At 41.8% G+C, this 25,861-nt stretch overlaps 1 protein-coding gene across 6 annotated transcripts in view; it reads right to left on the reverse strand.

Moving 5' to 3' along the window:
* Positions 1-1,456: 1,456 nt before the first annotated feature.
* The window catches only part of LOC118232092 (protein FAM53A-like), a 53,008-nt gene continuing 28,603 nt past the window's right edge, over positions 1,457-25,861 (reverse strand). For 5 of the 6 annotated variants that reach the window (XM_035426700.1, XM_035426703.1, XM_035426701.1 and 2 more), the window contains 3 exons: positions 24,911-24,962; positions 22,887-23,761; positions 1,457-3,100 (listed from right to left, as the gene is read on the reverse strand). In XM_035426700.1, coding sequence (XP_035282591.1) covers positions 2,777-3,100; positions 22,887-23,761; positions 24,911-24,962 — 1,251 coding nt within the window. In that variant the 3' untranslated portion in view covers positions 1,457-2,776. Of the gene's footprint in view, positions 3,101-6,721; positions 8,683-22,886; positions 23,762-24,910; positions 24,963-25,861 lie in introns of those variants that run through there. The other variant, XM_035426706.1, reaches the window with a different exon arrangement.

The following is a 25,861-nucleotide window of genomic DNA, read 5'->3' on the forward strand; positions in this document are numbered from 1 at the left end:
GCATAGAAGTGTTTTCCCATCTAATTTTTCCACCAGGGTGATGCAGATCAAGTTGCACTGTAATTTACTCATGGGATTTATTCTGAATGAATTACCTACCCTATTCTTGAATTTTGAAAAATGCTGAACAGTATTTCACCCCCGATTACACCCTATCCCTGTCATGAAATTAAACTCAAACCAGCTGCCTTTGCGTCCATCAAATTCAGGTTGAGAACTCAGTCCTCAAGAAGCCTTGATTTAAAAATAAAAAAGCATTGTTACCTTGTTTATCTTGTGGGACAAGCTAATAATACTGTTAATCTGTCATACAATCTGCATTTGCTTAACACAACACATGAATAAATCTAAACAATTTTTATATAATAAAATTAAAATGGCCACCGCAGTTATCCAAAATATAGATCCCAACTACCCTTCCATCCCTTCTCTGCCCATTCAAATTCTCTTCCTGTACTATTTTCTGTTGACCTCTCCCACACGCTGGATTTAAGAGAGATTGTATTCTTATGGCCTCTTCAATATTGTATTTTTTGTGAAAATACACGCAGGATTTTCAAACCTACAGTCCGCAATTCTAACATTCATGTCATCCCCATTACTGAATAACTGACTTGAATTCAAATGTTCTGCATAGTTCAGTACTGTAGACACGTCTACATTGTCATTTGTGAATGCAATCACACACTGCCTTATAACTGGACTAATTGCTACCCCTACTGTATGTTGTTAAAAAGGGCATGTTCCTAGGAATAAAACCACTTTTAAAGTAAACTCCTTTTTAGGGCCTTCTGTTCTATGTTCTTCTATGCACTTTCCAAAAAACATATTTTTGTAGGTTGTAAAACCGCAAATATACCTTAGCTGTTGAAGGTTAAATTGGTTAAATAAAGGCTCAAAGTAGTGAAAACCCATTCGGGACATCCTAGGAACCATGTTGAGAAGCCAGAGTTGCAGATTGCAAACAAGGTATAATTTGTCCCTGAAAACCTACATCACGAAAGAACTAGCAAGTCTTCACTATATTTCCAATGTGCATGCAAAGTAACCAATGACCTTCACATCCTCACTGACAGTGACGGCCCTATGACTGCTGCATTCTCACAGACTGGGACCATCACGACATTCATCTCTTCAAGTGACCATCTTATGAAAGACTACGAACTACTGATGACCAAAAAGACCCTAATCATAAACTGAAAACCTCTAAATAAAGTTTGTTACAAAGCTTTGTTTTTCAAACAATGTTTTTGGAAATTTGTTAGATGCTGTTTGATGCCACATTTAAAACACTAACCCCTCTGGTTAAAAGCCTGTAGTTTGATCAACATGTTGGGAAACTAGTTGTCTTAGTTCTTCACCATCTTGTGCTTGGGTCTTTGAACACAGCATACAAACTGAAAAGGTTGACACATTTCTTAAACAAGTCACCATAATAAAACCAGAACACCACAAATGCAAAGCAGAAGATCCACTTTATTGATACTGACAACTCATTGGCCCTCAGGGCAGTGTGATTTCCTGCCCAGGGTACTGACCGCACGCATGTCCAGTTACACAGCTTGGGCTGTGGAGCCTGTCCACAAGGGCTGTTGCAAATGACCATGCCCATGGGTTCATAGACCCAGAATTAATTTCATCCTTTAAATTTGAGTGCAAAAAAGGGAAAATGAAAATGAAGAGGCAGGCAATGAGCCCAGTCACACTCCTAAAGAAATGTGGAAAACAGGGTCACAGCCATAAGTTTTAAATTGCTTGTGAAACGGACAAGAAAGGAGGTCCGATAGGTATAGTAACAGAACAGCCTCAAAGGCACTTTAGAAAAGACAGTCCTCTACCAGTTGGGAAACGTAGGCAGGGGTGGTAGCAGGGCAGTTTGCCAAGGGGTGGGAATGGGAGGGGAAAACTAGCAGCATTGAGGGGGAAATATACTGCAACCCCTACCCCAAGTGCTCATCAGGCAATCCCTCAAATACCACCAGGTGCTGCCCAGTCAATACAGCTGACACAAAAATAAAAAACACAGGAAGAGGTACAAACAAAGGTAATGTATTAAATCTCCTGGAGACTGCAATCGAGAGGCTTTACCTACAGCCGTTTTTTGCGGTTTTTTTCAATTGTGGATCACAAAGGTTACTGCACCTTGATCTTAAATCATTGCCCATGTGATATTTTAAAGCTTCCCTTCAATGACCAGGCAGGTTTGCGTGCGGTCAGGAACACCCATTGGTCTTTTGACACACAATGACATTGCCTCAGACAGTGAAAAGTCACCATTTTGGTTGGTTGTCAACTCCAATCTTCTTCTTTATACAGAATACTGACTCAACAAGTAGCAATTCTACTCAGACTGGCACCAAGTAAGATCGACAAATGCCCTTTAAAATAGATCTTGCGTTAACAAGCCAGTCATTTTGTTCCATAACTAAGCTGTAATATACAACGTAAATTGTCTGTTTTTCACTCTTTTCCATTTTCTTCACCTTTAAAATTTTTTTTTGTAGCCCAAAATATTCTGTCCTCAAAATTCTGCATTCAATTAAGATCAGAATGTACAGGCAAATAACAGTCTCTTCTGTACTAAAACCTCCTAAACAGGCCAACACGTCTCCACCAATGGCTGGGGGGGAAGGTCTGAAGTTCGGTTTTGTGGAAAAGGGAATGGGGTAGGGTTGCATTTTCCATGTAGATCAACACAACGTGAGAGTCACCTGTCCCTAGTTGCAATAATAGGGACGCAGTATATGTGTGCAGTATCTGGAAGGCCAGGGTTCTGTCAGTTGTTCTCAATCTGCTCCAGGTCCAAGTCGGCGCAGTCGAGTGGGAAGAGGGTGTCCTCTGCGCTTTCACAGTCGCTGGCATCTGCGTCCTCGTCGCTCTCGCTGACGGCTGCAGCACTACTGAGGGTTCGCAGGTGGGGGTGGGGCGGTCCAGGCCGCAGTCCCAGCCGCAACAGTACTGGCGCCCGCCCTGCAGGCTCCGCCCCCGCATCTGACAGGAGATCCTCTGAGTCGCAAGGCGATGACACTATGGTCTGGCCTTGGGGGTCTTCGTCATCCTCATAGTCCAGGGAGCAGAGGCTTTTGGAGTTTTTTAACGTCTGTAGGGAGAGAGAGGGGGGCGATGAAGAGAGCTGGAATTAGAAATGGACTTCCTAAGAATACCACAATGATGGATGCAACACAGGCTGCTTTAATCTCATGTTCATCATGAACTGAAATCAAACCATTGTTTCTCAGGAAATAATTGTGCTTCTCTTCCTTAAAATTACAAAAAGGGGGCCATTTTGTTTGAGAACAGAATGACCTGATGGAAAGAATTTTAGTCACATGCTTGAAAACCTGGTCTTACAGAAGCCTGGGGGATGCAAGACTCATTAAGAACTTAGTAACTTTGAACATACTATGGGTTTTTTTCCATAGTACTAAATGATTTAATCTGCATGGGTTGTAAGAAATGGACAACAAATAGAAAGTAGACATTTCTTGCCATAATAGTACTCTATGCTTTGGTGTACAATAATTCTGTTGCTAGTGTAAAAACGTCTTCACACCTTCTCTGGTGGTACAAAAATGGAAAAATCAATCACAAAATCCCTTAGACCACAGCTAGCAATTAGGTCACAGATCTCCCTTTACAAAGCTGCCAACTTTACCAATTATAAGGCGAAACGAGTTAAGAACAATATCAGAATAAGAAAAGTGCCCCACATTTTCACAAACGTGCTCTGGATGCAGTCGTCCCCCCCCCCGCCTGCCTGCGTGGTCTCCTCTTTGACTGGCCAGAGTGCGAGGGGTTCAGACCACAGAGAGGGAGGGGAGGAGAAAAAAAAAAATCACTTCATTAAATGCCATTCCCGGCCTAATTTTCCCATTGTGTTTGTGCGAGTGCAGCCGAAAGAGAAGCGGGGCGACAGATGCTCTAGCGGGCCGCCTCCCTTGCCAAGCGTCTTTACAGAGCGGGGAGAAAAGCTCTGGGCTCTTTTATTCGGAGAGAGTGCGCCCCTGGCCTGCTCTCCGGGCCTGGGGGTTGGGGGGGTGGGGGGGGGGGCAGACGGACAAAGGGCCGACTTGTCTGCGGCTCTGCTCCCGGTGGTTGATTATCATCTCCTGCCCCGGCCCCTCCGCTATCGCATTCCCGTCGTCCCAGGCCGTCTGGAATCTACACTTTAAATGGCCGTGCTCCCAGTGCACAATGGATAAAAAGGGGCCCTTTGACTGTTCATGCGTCGGTGAGAAGAAAGGCAACCGAGGGACCCACTCCCCCGTGCCCCTTTCCCAGTCTCACTCACCATAGGATGGCGTAAGCTTCGTACTCGCCCCTTTTTAGGCAGCGGGGGTCTACATTTCCATAAACCCCTGTCAAACTTTTAAAAAAACCTCCACTTCATTCAACAGGTTTCTTGTGTTAAAAGAAAACTGACATCTTTCTTTGCAGATGTTAGGAGGAGTTGATGTACACCGAGTAGCTGAAGAGCTTCTTTCAGCTGCTTAGCCTGCTTTGCCATGCCAGCTTTCTCTTTTAGAAAACTGCTGAGGGGGTCTAACAATTGAATAAGCTTGTCTGGAGCAAGCTCCCAATTTGGCTCAGGGTACTCCGTTGAAAAAAAGGAGGAGAGCACAGTTTTTGGGCTGATCCTGGAACAGTGATGAGTGCTCTCTCAGAAACAGACTCAAGGCTTATGGTTTACACACTGCACCATGGACAGCCATTACAATGGCCTGTATCTGGGAATACTTGTTTATATCTTGGTGAATGTAAAATGTTTTAGATGTGAAGTCGCAAGCACAGCCTTCAGCTGTTATTCAGTTTCATTAAGAATCAAAATGTTAAATCAGGTTACCCATGTAAACCATCCCAGGGTGCTTTACAACACGATTACAGTATCTGGAATCAGAATATGAACGACTAGGCTATGTCTTAGAATATAATTAATTATATCATAACTAGATTTTTATTATAGCTGCACCTCTGGTATGACTCAGGATTATGAGTAATAGGGATGAGCGTGGTTAAACAAACTTTTATACGTTATACATGATATTAATATACAAAGGATATTAAAGAGAGCACTAACATATTAATCGTTTTCAAAAAATTATAATTAGATTATGTTTTAGGGGCAAGATCGTGGAGTTTATAAGGATCCTCTCAAGCCCATATATGAAACCCCCATGCGGCTGGGGGTTACTGATCCCATCTCTGTATGCAACACTCAGCAAGGAGGGTGGACAGCCCCTGCTCCTTTAAAAAATAATAAATAAACAGAAAGTTCAGAATCATGTTCACATTGCTAAAAAGACGTTCTCACAGCAAAGACACAGCAAACTAGCTACAACAAGGTTTGACTACTTCTATCTAGTTCTGAGCCTTCTGTGTGAGTGTTCTTAAATGTACACCAGCTTCAAAGGACCAGCTAATGAATGGAAATGTCTACATGCTACGGTTCCTAAAGGCCAAAAATACATCCAGACATCTCAGCTCAGCTGACATGAAGAGCAGATAAAATAGACTAGACAATATTTTTATTTTGGTTTTTCTTGTTCAGTTTCCTTCTTATGTTTAGGTTTAGGTAGGCTGACAGTTTGGTGCCCGACAGTGCACATTTATTTATTTCTGAATGCATATCAGAGTGCTATTGCCATGTTTGGCATTGATGATTTCAGATTTGTGCTAAAGGCTTAATAATGCACATTATTTTGGCTATTGGCTTTCCGAATATTCAGTGGTATATCTACTGTATGAACTATAAGTTTATATACAGTATCTATATATAAACTTACTACAAGCTGTAGTAGTTAGCAGTGCCTATGACTGACTATAACCAGCAGTGGAGAGGGCATAGTCAGTTCCAGGCACTGGTTACAACTACAGTAAGTTCATATATATATATATATATATATATATATATATATATATATATATATATATATATATATATATATAAACTTACAGTTAAAGAAAGAAATCCTATCGCTAAGCCATCAAATGGCTACTCCATACCTTGACACTGCAGTAGCCTTAACCAGGGACACACAAAGGGGAACCAAGGCCTCAGTGAAGTGGCAATCGCTTGGCTTCAAGCAGGGATACTCAAATCTGGCCAGTAGTACTGCTGGTTTTCATTCTTGCTCTCTCATCAGGACTGACTTAAACCTGAGACACCAGCAGAGTTAAATCTCTGGCCAATCACTGACATTAATAGATCAATTAACTATCAGGTAGAAAAGAAAACCAGCAGTACTACTGGCCTGGAAGTCCAGATTTGCATATCCCTATCTTAGTCAGAGAAACTACGAGTACAGCACAGCGGGTACCTTATTACTATACTATATTGAGCCATGCCACAGTAATGTGCTCACTGAACTTCGCCCCGCGCAGTACTCACTAACACACAGAGAGCACTCTCTAAACAACATTGACACAGAGCAACTCTAAATCACATTGATACAGAGCTCTCAATAAACCACAGACACAGAGCTCTCACTAAACTACACTGACACAGAGCTCTCACTAAACCACACTGACACAGAGCTCTCACTAAACCACACTGACACAGAGGTCTCAATAAACCACACTGACACAGAGCTCTCACTAAACCACACTGACACAGAGCTCTCACTAAACCACACTGACACAGAACTCTCACTAAACTACGCTGACACAGAGCTCTAAATAAACCACACTAGTAGTAGTAGTATTTTTTATTCAGTCATTACACACAATACAATAAATATAAACAGTCTAGACAGTATAAACAAGTCAACAATCTATGTATTAGGCTAGGTAGTGACTGAAAAGGCACCGGCAGAAGCATAATGCTTATATAGCTATGCCTATCCTACATTCTTATCAATTTAAGCTACCCTCCAAAAATAAAACATAATAATAAAATAAAAATCATTCACAATTGTAACCCTCACAAATAGCATTATAAACCATTCTTCTGAAAACCAAAAGCGAGTTACACATTCTTACATTTATATTAGCATTATTCCATAATTTAACCCCAACAATAGAAATAGGCTACATCTCCTTTTAATCCCTTTTTTAGCTTTTTGTACAGTAAACTTACAAACATCTCTCAAATCATATTTGCACTCCTGTATTGAAGAAAACCTTTGTATACAATCTGGGAGGGACTTTGTTTTAGCTCTAAACATAATTTGCATTATTTTATAATACACCAAATCATTAAATTTCATAACATGGGATTTTATAAACATTGGATTAGTGTGATCATAGTAACCAGCCTTATTAATAATACGTATGGCTCGTTTTTGTAGTAAGACTATTGAATTTATAGTCGTTTTAAAGGTCGACCCCCACAATTCCACACAGTAAGATATATAAGAAAGTATAAGTGAGCGATAAATTGTATACAAGGCCTTATAATTTAATATATCCCTAGATTTATACAGGATTGCTATTGACTTTGAAATCTTTCCTTTAATATAGTCAATATGTTGTTTCCATGTTAATTTATGATCAATCACAACCCCTAAGAATTTTGTCTCAAAAACTCTTTCAATTTCAACATCACAGATTTTTAATTCACAATCCTCATCAATTTCCTTTTGATTACCAAAAACCATAAATTTAGTTTTCTTAATATTGAGAGACAATTTATTAACATCAAACCAAGTTTTGAGAATTTCCAGCTCCCTTTCAATAGCATACAAAAGTTCCTTTAAATTTTTCCCAGAGCAAAATAGATTTGTATCGTCTGCAAAAATGACAAATTTTTACATTTCAGTAACATTGCAAACATCATTAATGTTTGCAACGCTGACACAGAGCACTCACTAAACCACACTGACACAGGGCTCTCACGAAACCACACTGACACAGGGCTCTCAATAAACCACACTGACACAGGGCTCTCAATAAACCATACTGACAGAGCTCTCAAAAACCACACTGACACAGCTCTCACTAAACCACACTGACACAGAGCTCTCACTAAACCACACTGACACAGAGCTCTCACTAAACCATACTGACAGAGCTCTCAAAACCCACATTGACACAGAGCTCTCACTAAACCACACTGACACAGATCTCTCACTAAACCACAGATACATAGCTCTCACTAAACCACACTGACACAGATCTCTCACTAAACCACACTGACACAGAGCTCTCACTAAACCATACTGACAGAGCTCTCAAAACCCACACTGACACAGAGCTCTCACTAAACCACACTGACACAGATCTCTCACTAAACCACAGATACATAGCTCTCACTAAACCACACTGACACAGATCTCTCACTAAACCACACTGACACAGAGCTCTCACTAAACCACACTGACACAGAGCTCTCAATACACCACACTGACACAGAGCTCTCAATACACCACACAGACACAGAGCTCTCAATACACCACACAGACACAGAGCACTCTAAACCACAGACAGTAATCAGTTAAAAGTAATATTTCGATTAAGCTTCTACAGGGTCCGGAATAACGCGATTTCTCTAATACCTGGGTTTACATGGATTTGTTCAATAAAAGGTCTGCGGAACTGAATTATTAACACTCACTACAAATTCGATTAAACTTGAAGAGTTTCTTCATCTATCCAAAAATGACTTTTATTCACAATTACACCGCTGCTCCTCACGCCACTCAGCACGCTGCTGCTCATCAGGTTTGTTTGAGTTTTGTTGGTGATCTGTAGAAGCAACAACCGGATCACTGACCTTTCGCATGCATAGTATAAGAAAGCCAAAAGAAATCAGACTAAGATTACATGCACCAAAGAAACATCTGATGATTTAGGCTATATGCTCAAGATTAAAATCAAACAGCGGGGACCAGTGTAAAATATAGGCTAATGCATGCAGTGTAAAGAGTGAAACTACTGCCACAGTGATGATAGAGGTCTGTTCCATAAAGAAAAGGGAAGTAAAACCTGCTGCCTGTAATTCTCTCATATGTGGCCATGTGACACACAAAAATATGTTTTTAAAGTACACCCAAGAGAAAACTTATTTTAGTGCCATAAATACATCTTTCAGCAATTGATGTGAAGGAAAATTGTGGAATGGAAATTAAATGGATATGTTTGACCTTTTCACATAGGCCAACTGTGAGGAAAGTGAGCATGTCAAACCTGAACACATTTTTGGCATTTCTTTTGAACCAATAATATATAAAAAGCAACACAGTGACAGTTGGGAGTTAGCCAATATGCCAAATGGATTAGGGCATATTAATGTCAGCTAAAATCAAATGCATAGGATTGTTTAATCCCAGTATTTCTGTGAATTTCACTGGCAAAAACATTTAATCCACACTGTTTAGTACTGAACAACTAGTAGCTAATTCTGTAATTACAGCTGTAACGACTTTGTGTCTAATATTGTTTTTTTTTAAATTGTAGTTACAGAAGCCGGCCAGTGTGTGGGGTGCCCCTTTTTCTAATTGAGAGCACCTGGGGGGAAACCCTATAATAAGGAAGCCCCAGTGCTTTCTGCCCTGTTCTCTCTCTCTTTCTCACTCAATTCTAGGTAAGCCTGCACCAAGTCAGGCGGTTGGAGGGCCCGCAGGTTTTTTCCTTCACCCTCCTTTTTTCACTGGTTTTGCGTTGTACATTCACATCCCACTGTTGCACACACACATCCACACACATTTAATATAAATACCCTACATTTCACTCATACGTGCATCATTGTCTTCTTCTTAATAAATCATTCCTTTGATTAAAAATATACCTCGTTGTGTTGTCTCCCTTTTTGTCATGACTATAGCTTGAGTCGTAACACAGCTTTCCAGTCTTTTATTCTGCAGAAGCAGAACGTTGCAAGCAAACGTTGGCCACACGAGAACAGTCAAGCGAATATCAAGACTGGCCAGGGACCCCCAGCAGTACCTTCAAGGACCACCAGGGGTTTTTGCCCCTGTTGAAATCACAGAGGATAAAGGACTCAGGCTAACCTTACTACAAATCGCCTGAACTAGGTCGGGCTCAAATACAGTACAGACATACAAATTTCCCCTAATAAGTGCCGTACAAAATAGTGGACTTTGGCTGTGGAGCCTGATGTTTAACTTGAGTTTACCTTGTTTGCAATCTACATGAGCTATGACCTTCTGGCCAGTGCAAAGTGTTGCTAATGAATGATATCAGCAATCAGCAATAGATTAAAGCCAGACTTATATAGGAGATGGCACAACTGCGCACAAGTCAACGGTCAGTGTTTTAACAGGACACTGCCCTCCTGGAATATAGGGACCAATGCCTCCGATTCTGTGAGGTTGCACAATATCATCAGAGGAAAATGGTAGCAAAGAATATATAGCCAGTACTTCATTAGAAGGTCAGTAAGATCCTTTGAAATCGACATAGTGAGAATTTCGGTTTCATTTCCAAAAAGTTACATAACTGTCAAAGTCAGCTGAAATCATTTGACATCATGAAGAGATGTTCCCCATTACTGATGGTTGGGTAACTAGTGAATGTACCACCCTGTACTTCTTTCCTGTCCCACCCAGCCACAGGTTGTGCAGCCCTCGGCCAACTGCAGCGGTAAGGAGTCCCATGGTTACACACCAACACATGCTTCCGCACACACTCTGCCACTCTACCACCCTTCGTCACTTCCCGTTAATGACCAGACAATCACGAGAAGCTTGTTGATTAGAAACTGATGCGATGGAACAAGGCCAGCTTATCAGATGCTAGATGTGGATGTGTGCCTTGCTGCGCTGAGGGGAAATGACTCATTGTGGAGCTTCAGGGCGTTTACCTGACAGTCTGTCCCCTATCAACTGGCAGGGGAAGCACAGTGAGCAACGCTCTCACCTGCAACCACATCCTTACAAGTCTGAAACAGTCCCTCAAACAGTCATTTAACACTTGCCTGATGCAGCTGTCTAAAGTGCCAAGTCCTGGCTTTTCCTGGCTGGAAAAAAAAGGTTTTAAGAGGCTGGTGTCAGTCACTGAAAAGTGTAGTATGGTCCACATGTTAAACCAAGCACTACTAAATGACTACTAGGTCTGGTGTACTTTCTTGTGGAGGTCTCAATTTGTTTTCAACAGTTAGAGGAGTTCTAGGTTTATAAGTATCCCATTTATGTTCCAGAAATGCAACCTGAATGAAATGAAATGATAGGGAAAAATAAACTCTGCATTTCTATGGACTACTATTACCATAACAACTTTTTTTCTTAAATATAATTCATTCTCAACAGAAAACAGTCACTGTGAAGTGAAAATCTTGTAAATGGCACAATACCCAATTGTTTGATTACCATGTCAATTGTCAACTGGTTAAGAAACAGTCCTCCTTTACCATAGCCCTCAAAAACACAGGACCCCCAAATATTGTGCACAGCCTGGAAAAATGACCTGCCCAAGTGCTACACAAAGAATAAAAGCAGTTTTTAAAAGTTTCAGAACAAGTAAGAGTATGTCAGGTTCCAGCCACAGATACATTTTTGGAAGCTTCTGCAGTTTGTGGCATACTGTAGGGCCATTTGATCATTGCCTTCAACAAAGAGGCCCTTCTCTGCAGGCTATGTGGTGTCCAAGGACAAGCCACGGGCAAACTTTCAACAAAGGCAGTCATTTTCAAAACTTTCCACAAGAGAAAAAACACAAAATGACGTTTCCTGCCATCCCACAACCGGAGTGGCCACCCACATATGGTCACTGGCACACTTGTTTGCACACGCGCACATGCACTAAAGTGCACAGACAAATCTGAGGATTCTGTTTGATGCAGCTTCACTGTGATCTGAGATAATTAGAGAGGAAATAAAGGAGAATTCTGAGCAATGCCTGTCCATCCCCACTCACTGGCACGAAGCACAGCCAAGCACAGGTTTAGAGAACCACAGCTGCAGAGAGCTCAGGTAGAGGTAGAGTCATAACCAAAAGTGTATATTGCTCACCTGAGCAGAACCTTAATGCTGCACTACCTGGACAAGCTACTGATATTCTGACCGCAGAGCCCTCCATGGGTAACCCAGACAGCAACCTCTGCACCGAGAAAAAGACAACCGAGATACAGTAAATCTAGCTGAAGGTTGAGGAAAACTGAACTAGTGCTGGTGCTTTAAAAACACAGCATGCTTTAAAAAGCATGCTTCAAAAACACACTTTAAAATGTTACAAAGCTTTCTCTGGTAAAATTGCTCTGAACAGTGAATTTTTAGTGTGTGGAGCACAGCTTTAGTGCAGTCACTTACAAAATAAAATGCATGTACTTCGCATATAAACTGGTGACTTTTTTTGTTAAAACACAATGAGGTCCAGTTCACATATGACAACTTATAATTTAGCATATACATCCATGAGCGGATTGCAGATGGGCAGCAACATGAGGTATTTAATCCACTGGCATCACACCCATGGCGTGAATGACCCGAGCCAGACAGGCTCTTCACATCCTGACAGCAGCGTTGCTGCCATTATGTATCTGTAGCTCGTCATTCCTCAATGGCTGTGCGTTGTTGCCAGGAGAAAAGGGGAATTGTGGGTGGGGGTGCTACAACCACTCAATGGGGTCATGATTTTCACCCCACCTCTCCCGCCCCTCCTTTTCCGTTCCGGGTGTCCAACAGCCAGCGGGGTTTATGATTTGGGAGGGCAGGACAAGGGGCCATCTTCACTGACCCTTCCTTTCTCAAGACCCCCCTCTCCCCTCACCCGCCCCACCACCACCACCACCACTGTCTACAGCTAGGAATGAGGAGAGGGAGACGGACTGTCAGATCATCCTATTGTTAACCGCGGGGCTCAGCGCCCGACCTCCCGCTGAGCTGGACACAGAGGCCACCTTCTCTACTTAGACTGGGGGCAGGGGGGCACAGAGTTCACAACCACTAAGTATATACCACAAACAAATGAATCTGAAGGGCTGGTGTGCACGTACCCTGTGCATTTCTGAACAATTGCTCCACAGTACCCAATATACAAAACATTTGCAGGCCTCGAGTCAGTGATCAGAAGGTCAGAAACTTTGTCAATGCCAAGGCCTGTTAAAATGTTTGCAAATAGGCTACATTATATGGGAATCCCATCCATATTCATTCACTGTCACTATAGATTAGTTACTGTAAGATATTCATTAAATGCAATTAATGTAAGATATTAATTTATTTATTTACATCTTAGGATCACACAATTCTTATATAGGTGTTTTACTACTGTACCATGGGGAGGCCACCAGAGCTACTAAATGGAGATTTTCAGAGTATCTTGCAAACATCAAACTAGATCAACTTTGCTTGCCATTGTCACCAAATTATAAATGTCAATGACTATTAAGGAATTGTAAGAAAAAAGCGGTAATGAGTGTTCTGCAGCTCTCCATCTGTGATGCATTAAGACTGGATGCAACAAAAGATAAATAGCATTCCAATTCCAGTGCAACTGATGGAGTAGCATGTTGTGATAAAAAGACACATTTTGTAATAAATGTGTTTAAGCATGATAAAACTTAGTTAAGGCTGAACATGGCTTGCAGCATAGCTTGTAAGTTAAACCTCAAATATATTCAAAGTTGGTCCAAAAAGACTATTACTTTCCAATGTGAAACAATACCCTCTCCCTGTAAGGGAAATAAGAAATAAAAAGGCACAGTGCAACAGCAACACTACACTGCTATCCTTATCTCACTCTACTGGTAAATAATCATTACTGTCATTACCCTGGTGGGGAGCTGCAAAGTGCAGAATCTGCAACTGTTCACAGGTCAGTTTCTCCAGTCACAACAATGAATCAACAGACACAGATTCAAAGTAAACATACAAATACATGTTTAAACTTCCCACTGTGGATTTATTTTCCTCAGGATGGTTTTCTTTTTACTTCCCACTAGGGAGTTTTTTTTCGACCTCACTTGGAGGGCTTTTTGTGTATTCAGGCTTTGGGTATTTGTCTTTTTCCTGTTTTCCAGTAAAGCATCTTTATGACACTGACTATAAAAAGCACTACACAAATAAAACAGAAGTGACTTGAACTGAAATGTAAATCAGATTGGAGGAATCTCATCTTAAGTGAAGGAGATTCATGTCACGTCATAGCCAAACAGTTAAAAACTCACCATCATGGCCAAATTTTTCAAAACACACCATTATAGCCACAAGATTAAAAACTCATAAAACAGTTCAAATGTTCACAGACCATACCATAAAAATACCAGTCTCATGCGGGCCCTCCCTCTTCATGAGAGGAATCCTCAAGCATTCTGGGAAGAGCCACTTCAGCTGAACATGAGAGGAAGCACTGCATGAAGTCAATTAGGAGGTAGGGACAGTAGAAACTGGGACGGGCTTGTTTAGCACTACAAACAAACCACACAAGACAATAGGAACGCATTCCCCCAGGGTCAGACACCCTCACCAACACAGGGAGTGGAACAAAACCCTCCTCTCACTCTGAACTTCACACATATCCACACACCCAACACCCCTGCCTCAAAGACTTCAATTCAATATATTCAACACGTTCAGTTGTAGAAACACAGGAGTTTCACACTTGTGACAGTCTTTACATACTGTCTATGGAAGGTTGACTGCCTTGGTAATCCTTTCCTCCCAGGAATCCACCATTGTAGGTCTTCTGCCAGTCACAAGATGTTTTGTGATGTCAACAAGGCCTGTCAGTCTGAATGGTTCTTTTCTGGTGAGTTGCCAAAAAGGGGGGGGGGGGGGGGGGGGGGTTGGGTTCCACGGTATAGTGGACTTGAGCTTTTTTGAAATAAGTCTTAATTCCCCTGCGTTTCCTCTCCAATGTTGAATTAAGCATTACGACACAAGACGTGCCGTAATGTGAATACAGTCACAGCTACAGGGGTTTTGTCAGGCATAAAGAAAAGCGAAGCTCTACTATAGTTCCAGCTCTACTATATAAATGAAGAATAATTAGGCAGCCTGGTTTCAGCTCTACTATGTAAATGAAGCAAAATGAGCTAGCCTGGTTCCAGCTCTACTAAGCAAATTAGCATAATTAGGGAGCCTGGTTCCAGCTCTACTATGGAAATGAAGTAAAATGAGCTAGCCTGGTTCCAGCTCTACTATGTAAATGAAGCATAATTAGGCAGCCTGGTTCCAGCTCTACTATGGAAATTAAGCTAAATGAGCTAGCCTGGTTCCAGCTCTACTATGGAAATGAAGCATAATTAGGGAGCCTGGTTCCAGCTCCACTATGGAAATGAAGCAAAATAAGCTAGCCTGGTTCTAGGTATACTATGCTACATGACTCACTCAGAGGAGGAATTGCCATAGCATGTAGAGGATACTGAAGGACTATGCCTTCTCTGGCTTGTCTTACAGCCCTGTTTGACCAAGTGTAAAAACACCCTCAAAGCACTAATCTGACCTTTTTGGAGACTAACAAGGAGATAAAGTGTGCAATCAGTTTCAAATCAGTTTGTTCTGAGATTTCAGTGCAGACACACCTACAGCTGAACCAAGGAGAAACTTGGGCAACTGAGAAACCAGAGCACAGTTGATGGGTGGAAATGCATCCAAATCTTCCAAAGTCATACTGAAGCATACGACAGCTGTTCCTGCTCACTGGGCAGTTTATCACCATTCCAACAAAGCTCGACCCAGTTCCTAAATATCTGTAACCACCCTCCGTTAACACCATGCAGACCACTAAGTACAAACCCCTTCACACTGACCACCTCCAAAACAAACTAGAGAGCAGAGTTGTCAAAGTCAGCACAAGCCCGTCAGGACCCAAACCTGACGCAGATCGGTTTTGGGCAGAGAATTTACTAGTAGCAATTTACGCATTGCTACTTTTTGAGTCAATCACTGGTTAAACACTCAACTTTTTGAGTCTTTGAATACTTTTTCTGTTTGTTAAAATGTATCTATTTACAACAACTCCCGTTTGCAGTAATTAACTACATGGTGAATACAGCTTTAAAAATGTACTGTAATTATTTATTTGGCAAAACTAGTTTACTCTGGCTTTACTATGAGGCTGCTCAGTTTTAAATAAGCAGAAAACAGACAAATAATGACATCATTAATATAGGTCATGTAGATGTTTTAATATAAGCCTAAAGGATTTTGTTTAATTTAGGGCATACTCCAGAGTTTTTCACCACAGAAGCGTGTTTCTAGTCAACCTCATGGTGTTCCTGCTCTCCTGTCTCTCTCCTCGTTACGCAGTGTGCGTGTGTGGGCTGAGCCACCATCCAAGTTGCACAGCCGTTTTTGGTCAGGCTCAGGCTTAGTAAAATGAGTGTGATCTCGGGCCGGGTCAAGCTCAGGCTTAAACTCACTCAGGTCAGGTCAGGCTTGAATTTTCAGGTTGTAAACTGTACAAGAGAGTATGAGCACAAACAAGCATCTCCCACAATGCAATCAGAGTGAAGGGCAGAGCTGGGTCTCTCCCACAATGCAGTGCAGGCAGCGCAGTCATGTCCACAATGCATTGCAGGCAGAGTGCAGTCTCTCCCACAATGCAGTGCAAGCAGACTGCAGTCTCTCCCACAATGCAGTGCAGGTAGAGAGCAGTGTCTCCCACAGCACAAGATGAGCATAAGGTCTCTCCCACAATGTACTATCTGAATCTATACTACCCAATCTACACTAAATTTCAGTCGTATTCTGCTTATTCTCAGTGACACAAATGAAATATTTACAAGTTGAGTGGATGGAGTAGGGGCATCCATCTGTATAAGGTATTCTCTACGCAAATGAATTTGTACAGCATAGCTGTGCCTGGCTCATGAAACTCAGATCCAACAGTCAACCTAGGCATTGCAGATCAAATATGAATCAAGATTCTGCAATTTCATGGCCAATTCATCAGCTCAGATGTCATCATAAACATATTTTAGTGGACTCTTTAGGTGGAATATCACAGTTTAGGAGCGCATGACACAAAGGCCAATGAAGGTGTGACCAAAATTTAAGACTGACATAAATAAAAGGTTTCTTTAAACTTATAATATTACAGGGGAGGATCGCCATAAATGTGACGCTTGATAAATGTAACACTGTCAATAACTGGCTACTGTAGCCATTTCAGGTTTGTACATGTGCAGTTCACATCTCTACCACCTCCCAAAGGAACGGAGCAATGTGATAACCTTTGCAGGAAATAATTCCGAAAAACAGTTTTTGAGCAAACCAAGTAATGACTGTTCCAAAAGTAATTTCCGGGTATAAGGCTTCATTTTTACTTACAATAAATCAAATCATACATCATTAGTGGGCTTGCTTCCGGTCACTGACTCTCGGACGTTTAGTAGGATGCATGCGCAGGTGGTCACTGACTTACTCATGGACGTTTAGTAGGACGCACTTCCAACGGCACAAGATTTTTAAGCACAGCTTTATTGCCTAACGTTACTTTAGCTAACCCTAACATGTTCGCGTTTCACCCACTTTAGTTAACCTAGTTAGCGCGTACGGATGCTATCCTGCACACATGAGTAGGAGCTACGGACACACAGCTACAACCGGCGTATGGATGCTATCCTGCACGCATGAGTAGGAGCTAATGACACACAGCTACAACCACCGATACAGATGTATGGACACACAGACACTACAACCACCGATACAGATGTATGGACACACAGAGGACAACAAATAACGTTACAGAGGTGAGGACATGCCATAGCTAGATAGCTATATAGTTAGTCAAATTTTACTCATGACACTTTGACTTATGACTATTCCCTGGAACATAATCGCTACTTGCTGATCCTCAGCTGTACGTGTAGCGCTACAGTGCGCCGTGGGTCTGGACGGTTTCGTGCTTCTTTTGAGCTATGTAAAAATGGTTTATAAAACGTACGGTTTATTTTAAGTTCTAAATGGTATAGCGCCTGGCTGATAAGGGCACAAGGTTGGTAAATCTTCTTCTAAATATACTGTATATATATTTTTAATATGTTAACACTTGTAGAATGAATAGTTCGTTTTGTAAACTTGGTGAACTAACATGTGTTACCTGCTATGTTAATTGCCATAGTCTATTATCTGTAATTAAATCAGCATTTTTTGCGCCTCGTTAAGAAGCTGTTTTCAGGCATTTCGTATTGTTTATTTTGGTTTTAAACTATTTAGATGTGTTTGATGTGCAGAACATGTGTTATCCATGGGTCCCCAAATATGATTTAGAATGAGCTATCACAGCAATCTGACTGACAGTAGGGAGGGAAAAACGGAGCTTGAGAATGTCACCAGCAGTGTATGCGCGTGAGCTCAACAGTAGTTTGTTGCCTTTTTTTAGTTCATTACAGGGGTGATAGAAATAAACGGTGCTGTGCTGTTAGCCTTTACTGATCGCCGTTCAAAGGTTAATGTGAAGTAGCTAGCACAATCGGACAGCACTAACCCATAAAAATGTACTTTGAATGATACTTGCTCAATTGAACGGTAAATCTGAAAAACATTCGATTATAGTCAGTGGCACCAAAATTTTCTTTCACACCCTCAATAAACGGCTAAAGTCCCAGTAGAAGATTGAATTAAACCTTTTAAAGTTATATATTTTCTGAAACGTTATGGATTCCGCTTGGCCACAGTGAGTGAAACTAGGCGATTTGAGCGTATAGTTTCTATGTAGGCTAAATTACGTCAGAAGGATTCAGCCTTGTTGTTTGCTACCTAAACTTCACTGCACACTTGTAACAGGGTGTCCGGTCAGATTTCTTTACGGGGCATGGAAAGGGGAGTGGTTATCCTCGTGTGACGCACTACGAGGAGAACATTCTCAACCGGCTGAAAATCGGACGATAAATTTAAAAAGCATATTTCTCCAAAAATAAAGAACGGACATATTTAATACTTTACTCATCGTGCTTCTTCAATGCCTCTTGTGCAAATAGCACATAAATCCGAGAAAGTGTGAAAACCACTCCTTTAAGAAGTTAGTGCTCTTGTTTGTGGTTAAGCGCATTTTGGGTTAACATACATTGGTGGTTGTCCGCTGCATTAAAGACATGCCGTGTACTATATTCTGTCGAGAGACCAGTGTTACAGGACCGAGCAACGCTAACTGTGCCTTTCAGAATATACACACAAATATAAATGAAATTAAAGCCGCAAGCGGCGTTGGGAGGGGTCCAAGCATTGGCACCATCGCGCCCCCTATGGAGCGATTTTAAAATGGCTTTGTCCTCATGATCATATGCCTTCACCCAACATATCTACTGAATATCATGATGATCGTATAAAATATTGATGACTTATGGCCAATTTTGTGCTAAGAGACGCTGTCGGATGACTTAGTTACATCGCCATGGATATGTCCTGGCCGCTTCCCGTAAAGGCCTTTACTATGTCGTAACACTTAGATGGCATGTCGTAACACTTAGATGGTCCGGCGTGTATGCACAGCTGCAGTGTTTCTGCGCCGCAAGTAAAAAAGGCGTCACACTAGTGTTGTCACGATACCAAAATTTTGACTTTGATACTGATACCAGGTTTAGTATTACGATACTCAATACTGAAATGATACTTGAAACTTAAACGATGCTAATTCGATACTCGGTACCTAACGATACTGAAATTACCTTAATAGATCAGAAACGTAATGTCCACAAGGGTTGACCTCATTTTCTAATTCATGGTTTATGAACAACCTGGTTCATTAACAACCTTTAAGTTGAAGCCTCTTCAACATATTAATATGTATAGGCCTATAGTGTTACAACACTGAACAATAGAAAAATATGTTAAATATATTTCAAAAATTAAACAGTTGTAAACTAAATAATCTTTAAAACAGGTCTTTCACCTTTAAATAGATTTAAAAACAGCATATTTTAATAACAATACAGCATCTATCTATAATAAAATATTTCCAAATTGGAACACCTATTGCTACTGAAGTGAACTGAGTCAAAGCTTGCGCTGTATCAAGGAGCTGAGTGCACAAGCGCAAGTCACCTCACTTGGCAACCTTAGTTGCTACTGCCTTCTAGCGAAGATTCTGACAAATTACACTTTTCATCCTCTCAATCAGTAATGCGGGAGACAATTTTCCCTGGCTTTTACATTTGACTCAAAACTACCGAACGTCGGAATATTCTAATACCGAAACACTTCTTTTTTTTTTTTTTAAGTACCGAGAAAGTGCTGAAGTTTTGGTATACCGTGCAACACTACGTCAGACACATATTCCAATCCATTGCTCAGCTTAGCAGAGAATGCACATTTCAGAGCGCCACAGAGAGAGATAGAATAATAACACATAAATACGCATTTCAAATAATAAATACGACATTGAGAAAAAACGAAAAAAGAGGAAATATCAACTCGCGATCTGCGTGCTCCGCGCAAAGTAGCCTACCGTTTTATTTAGGCTATTTAGACATTGGCAGATAAGAAAATTGTCGGTTACGCTGACCTATAAAACGCTATTCCAACAGCAAAATCAGACATGTTATACATCGTTAGAAAGCTTATACTCTCACCAAATGAATAAACGAATTGTCAATCAAGCCATATTGTACTAAAAAGGGCGACAACGCCGTAAGCAACAGGTGTGGTATTAAGCACAGCTATTTTTGAAGGTAGCCGACATTTCACAAACGGATTGTTTGACAAGACAATATATGACCACTCATTCGCAAAAGGGACATCTACGCATAAAACCAATGGTAAGATTGTACATTTATTCAATGTTAAGTCCCAGATATTGACTGTAGAATGACATGGTATAACTTTTTTTTTTTAAATGTCTCGTTTATTTCATTATTCAGTGAGCAGCGTTTTCACTGCTGTATTGGCATATATTAGGGCTAATGTCGGGTTTATCTTGTTGCTATGGAATATTACATTACATTACAGGCATTTGGCAGACGCTCTTATCCAGAGCGCCGTACAACAAAGTGTATAATCATAATCAGGAACAAGTGTGTCGAGAACCCTAGAGAGAAGTACCGTTCCAAGTGCAGGGAACAACTGCATAGTTCAACTTGGACCCTGTAGGTTAAACTGATTAACACTAACACAAACAAGAACAGCAACAACGCAGTCTATGCAAAAATACAAGTAATAGTTAAGACGAGTGCATTAACTAAGTCACCTACGAAACAACTACCTGCCATTGTCCCAATGGCAAAGTTGTAGAGCACATTCAGATGCAACGGCTGATGAGGTTTTGTGTTGATCTGACGTACGGTGTGGGAGTTATGACCTTTTAAACATGACCCTTTGTTATAGCGCCACCATCTGGCCGACATAGGTGATTTTTAGTGCCTGAGTAGTGGGGGGCCATAGGAACCCACCTACCAAATTGGGTTGGTCTACATCTTATGGTTGCTGAGCCTCAGACATTTTAGCGGAGAAAGTTTCCACGCCCAAACGAAAAAGTTAAAATGGCGGGCAAACAATATGGCGGACATAGGTGGTGCCAATGGCAAAGTTGTAGAGCACCTTCAGATGCATCGGCCGATGAAGTTTTGTGTTGATCTAACGTATGGTGTGGGAGTTATGGCCTTTTACGCAATACCCTTTGTAATAGCGTCACCATCTGGCAGACATACGTGATTTGTTGTGCCTGAGTAGTGGGGGGCCATAGGAACCCACCTGCCAAATTTGGTTGCTGTAGGACTTATGGTTGCTGAGCCTCAGATACTTTTAGCGGAGAAAAATAATAAGAATAATCCTAACAAAAACAATAGGGTTCCACCAGCTTCGCTGCTTGGACCCCTAATGAAACCGCAAAAAGCTAATAATACATTAGAAGAATAGTTGAGACTATTGTGATGTATGGATGCACATTATATGAATACATGTTCATGGAAGTACATTTTAATTCGGTAAATGTTTGAAGCTATACATTTAATATGCACTTTTGTTGGCTTAAACTCAGTAGCAAAATAAAGGGATACTTAAGAGACTCTGGGATTAGTACAGCCATGTGCATAAAGGTTGCTTTCTGTCATTTAAAGTAAATATTCATGCATTTTGTATTTGTTTTTCCTTTAGCTTTTACGGTGTGTTTATGATTAACAACATTAAAGGACTTCAAAAACCATCATTCAGCCGGGGACGCTACATCCTCATTGAAATGCATTGAGGACAGTTCCAGTTGGAATTTGACACAATTCCTTCAGGAATTGTAACCTTTCTAGTCTAAAAAGTTATCTGTCCTTGAAAAGTTGGTTTTCGGAGTGTATGCTAGAAGGCAATTGGATGGTAGATGATCAAAAAAAACATTAAGTCCCCATCTGCATAAATGTAACAGCTGTTACAGTTATGCCGCCTCTGAGTTGCTATAACAAACAACATGCATTTTTGCTGTTAAATGTTTACAGAATGCGATATAAATAGAAGAGGGCTTCAGATTTGGAGACTAGAGACACTAGATGTTGAAAACCATCTACATGTAGTGTCCTATTGGGGAGACCTTATGCATTTTAAAATGTGTTTAAAATTCATTTTAAAAAAGCTTTTTTTTTTTTAGTTTATTTTATTAAAAAATAGCCATTTGAAGACTAAATAAAAATAGATTTTTTTTTCCAATGCACCTAGCCTATGGTAAGCCCTCAGCTGAACTGCCTTTTATGGTGGATTCTGCATTTAAAAAGGCCCATACAAAATTGGCAAACCACAGTAAAAAAATATTATTTTTGTTAAATAGCAGTACTAGACCTGCCATATGATCACAGGTGTAAGAAGGACAATATGACCACACAATAACCACAACCAAAGTGGTTGTAACGTTACAACCAAGCGGCTTTTAAGCAAGAGCCCACTAAGCAGGCTCCTTTGCAACACCCTTTTCCCCCTCCTCTACAGGGCTCTACACTGACATTTTTTCCAAGAAGCACACAAAGTACTAGTTGAAAAATTTAGGAGCACACCAACACATCCCAGTTAGCACACATCAATTTTCAGGAGCAAATGCTCCAAAAATGGGAGCACTGTAGAGTCCTGACTTACCCGAGTCATTTTGAGGAAGTCGAGGGAGGGCCGGCTCCATCGTACGTCCTCCTCGCGGCGGCGCTTGAGGCCGCTCTTGCGCTCCTGCAGGACACAGGGCTGGGAGCGGCAGCGGAGGAGACCCTGCCTCCGGCACAGCTCCGGTGTGGAGGAGGGCGTACTGCTGGCAGAAGGCAGGAGGGCGCCCATGCACCCACCCACGTCCGCGATGTGCTCCTGGGAGAGCGACAGGCGTCGGGTGTGGTCCCGTGGCCCGGCAGAGTGCCAGGGCGTGGCCGTGGAGGAGGTCGAGGAGGTCCCACTGCTGCCCTCCCCGCCATCTGCGAACCCGCTGCTGGCAGAGGAGGGGCGCGGCACCGGGGAAACAGCCACAGCCAAGGCGCTGCCATGGAGGGCCAGAGTGCGGCCACATCCAGACGAGCAAGAGGAGGAGGAGCAAGAGGAGGAGGGTGGTTGGGGCAGGCCAGCGTTCCCGTGGCTATGGCAACGCTGCAGGGAGGCTGCACCCCCACTGTTGCACCGGCGCTTGGAGATGGGAGTCCAGATCTTGGAGCCACTGCCAGGTCTCCATGGTGACCGGCAGCGAGCAAGCTCGTCTGGCTCCGACAGCGAGCGGCAATGGCGCTTTGTGGGCGGGGCCAGTGGCGGACCACCGTTCTCGTTCAGGTTCAGTTCACTGATCCAGCCGGGCAGGGCCGACGGGCCACCAACAGCGTAGCTACCAGGGGCCACAGAAGCACTGGTCTGGGGGCCTGTAGCTTCTTCACCCATGCTCCCCCCATAGGGACACATGGGGAAGGCCACTGTTGCATTCTGGGTAACTGCTTCTCTCTGGAAGGCACAGCCCCCACTGATGACTCTCCACGGGCTCTTTTCTGTAAGAACAAGAAAAAAACATCAGATCAGGTCATAAAATCAGGAGTTCAATGACAACACAGCTTCAAATTCTGCTTAAAAAAAGAAGCAATTTGCTGTTAAAATTAAGATGTGTTCTAGGAATTGAAAATCAAATAATGCTAAAAAAGTTTAAAAAAAGGTTGTTGTTAGAATCCGTTAGCATAACAGTCAGCAGGCAGGGAGAAATTCTTAGGCGGCCACTTACAATGAATAGAATTTTCCCTTTATAAATGCTCTAAGTGGGTAAATAAAATAAACATGTAATCACTTTGTATTTTATATTCTTAAAAATTTCCACAGACCATACAACACTAGGACAGTCGAGACCCACACACAAGGGCCCAAAAAAAGATCTGTGAAAGAACTTCCATAGATCTGCACAACCTTACAACCTGACCACAATACAAAACAATATTTACTTAGTTGCCATAGTGACAAAATTTCTAATATGAATACGGCCATCATTGCGAGAGCCACATCCCTGTTATCAACACCAAAACATTTCTGAGTTGTTCTCTGACAAACTACACTCAATTACCAGGGACTTCAAGCAAACAATCCACTTAAGCATTTACACATGGCAATGTGGCACCTTCCCGCAGGGTAGTGCGGAGGTGTGGGCGTGTCACTACATGGCTCATTTGTGTGACGTCATGTCGTGAACTTTAACCCCCCCTCCATTTCCTGTCCCCTAACTCAAACAAATGGACACAAACCGAAGGAAGCTTCTTGCTATCGTTTTTTTTGCAGCATAGACTGCAAGCCAGATGCAGACGTCGAAGCTGGGTACACAAAATAAACCAAGCAAGGACAACTGGGAGAGTATCATCGTTTGGTCCATGAACATATTAGAATGCAACCGGCAGTGCTTTCGGCATATGACACACCTAACTGGAAAAAACCCATAATATGTATAATACCCTTCAACCGTACTATAAGATTATGCAGGTGGATTGGTAAAAAATATATATACTGCCCACCCCTTATAGATCCATACAAGTAGTAATTAATAAACAATTTCCTTACAACTGTTACTTAAGGTTTGGTTGCCCTAAGAGCAAAGACACCAGTCTGTCTGAATGTTGTTCTTATATCCCTGTGGCACGGCAGAAGGTGCATATACTTACCATGGAGCTCGTAAGGGAACAGGCTGACTGTTTGACTCAGCTTCTCAGAGTGCTAAAAGGAACCAGAGGGAAGACTCAGTGTCACACAGGAAGTTGTCAAACAAGGACAAACACACCCTTTCTCCTGGGACAGGTATGACAACTGGACTGAGACAGCCATGCCTGCTCTACTGACAACAGGTCCACAGTCCCAAATCAATTATTTTGTTACTTATTTATTTAAAAACAATACACCCTCTTCGAGGGTTAGGGATCAAGAGTACCATAAAAAGCACAGTGTAATTCTACTCCATTATGGAAAGCACACCAGGAATACTGCAGAAATCCTGCAGAAGAACATAACGATACAGTGCCTGAAGTGATTTTCTCCAGGACAACAGCCAAGTTTATTTTGATCTTAGAGCTGATCTTGGATCCTTTTCCCATCTATCTCAGGGAACGTCAGTGTTATGACAGACCCGAGTGCTTGAACTGGGAAGAGATAGTAGCTTCCATTTCCATTTTTGAAATGTGTAATTAACACCAATACACAGTGAAGCAATTAAAAAAGGAAGGGGTCCAGGGTGGACCTTGACAAAATTATATTTTTTGTTTATCACTGACTGCACAATTACATGCTGAACTGTTTTAGCTGTGGGGAACCAAAATGCAAAATAAAGTTTTCCATTTTTAGAGCCCCCAAATGGCCACCCAACACCAAAACAGATGCAGAGGCAGGCGCTGAGAGATGCAAAGTTTTAAAAAATCTTTTTTTGAACTCTTTTTTAAAAAATGAGCGGCTTTCACCCCCTGCCATGCTTTAGGAACAGTCATGAGTAATGCGTTCCACTGTCCTTGGGCAAAATTTGCAGAAGGCACAAAAAAAAAGTGAGCAAGCTTGCACTATTGGGCCGGTGTCCCACGAACGTCTCTCTGCACTTTGAGTGGTTTAGCCTTTCAGCATTTCCTGCC

This window comes from Anguilla anguilla, chromosome 7 (assembly GCF_013347855.1).
Source record: "Anguilla anguilla isolate fAngAng1 chromosome 7, fAngAng1.pri, whole genome shotgun sequence".
Classification (NCBI taxonomy): domain Eukaryota; kingdom Metazoa; phylum Chordata; class Actinopteri; order Anguilliformes; family Anguillidae; genus Anguilla; species Anguilla anguilla.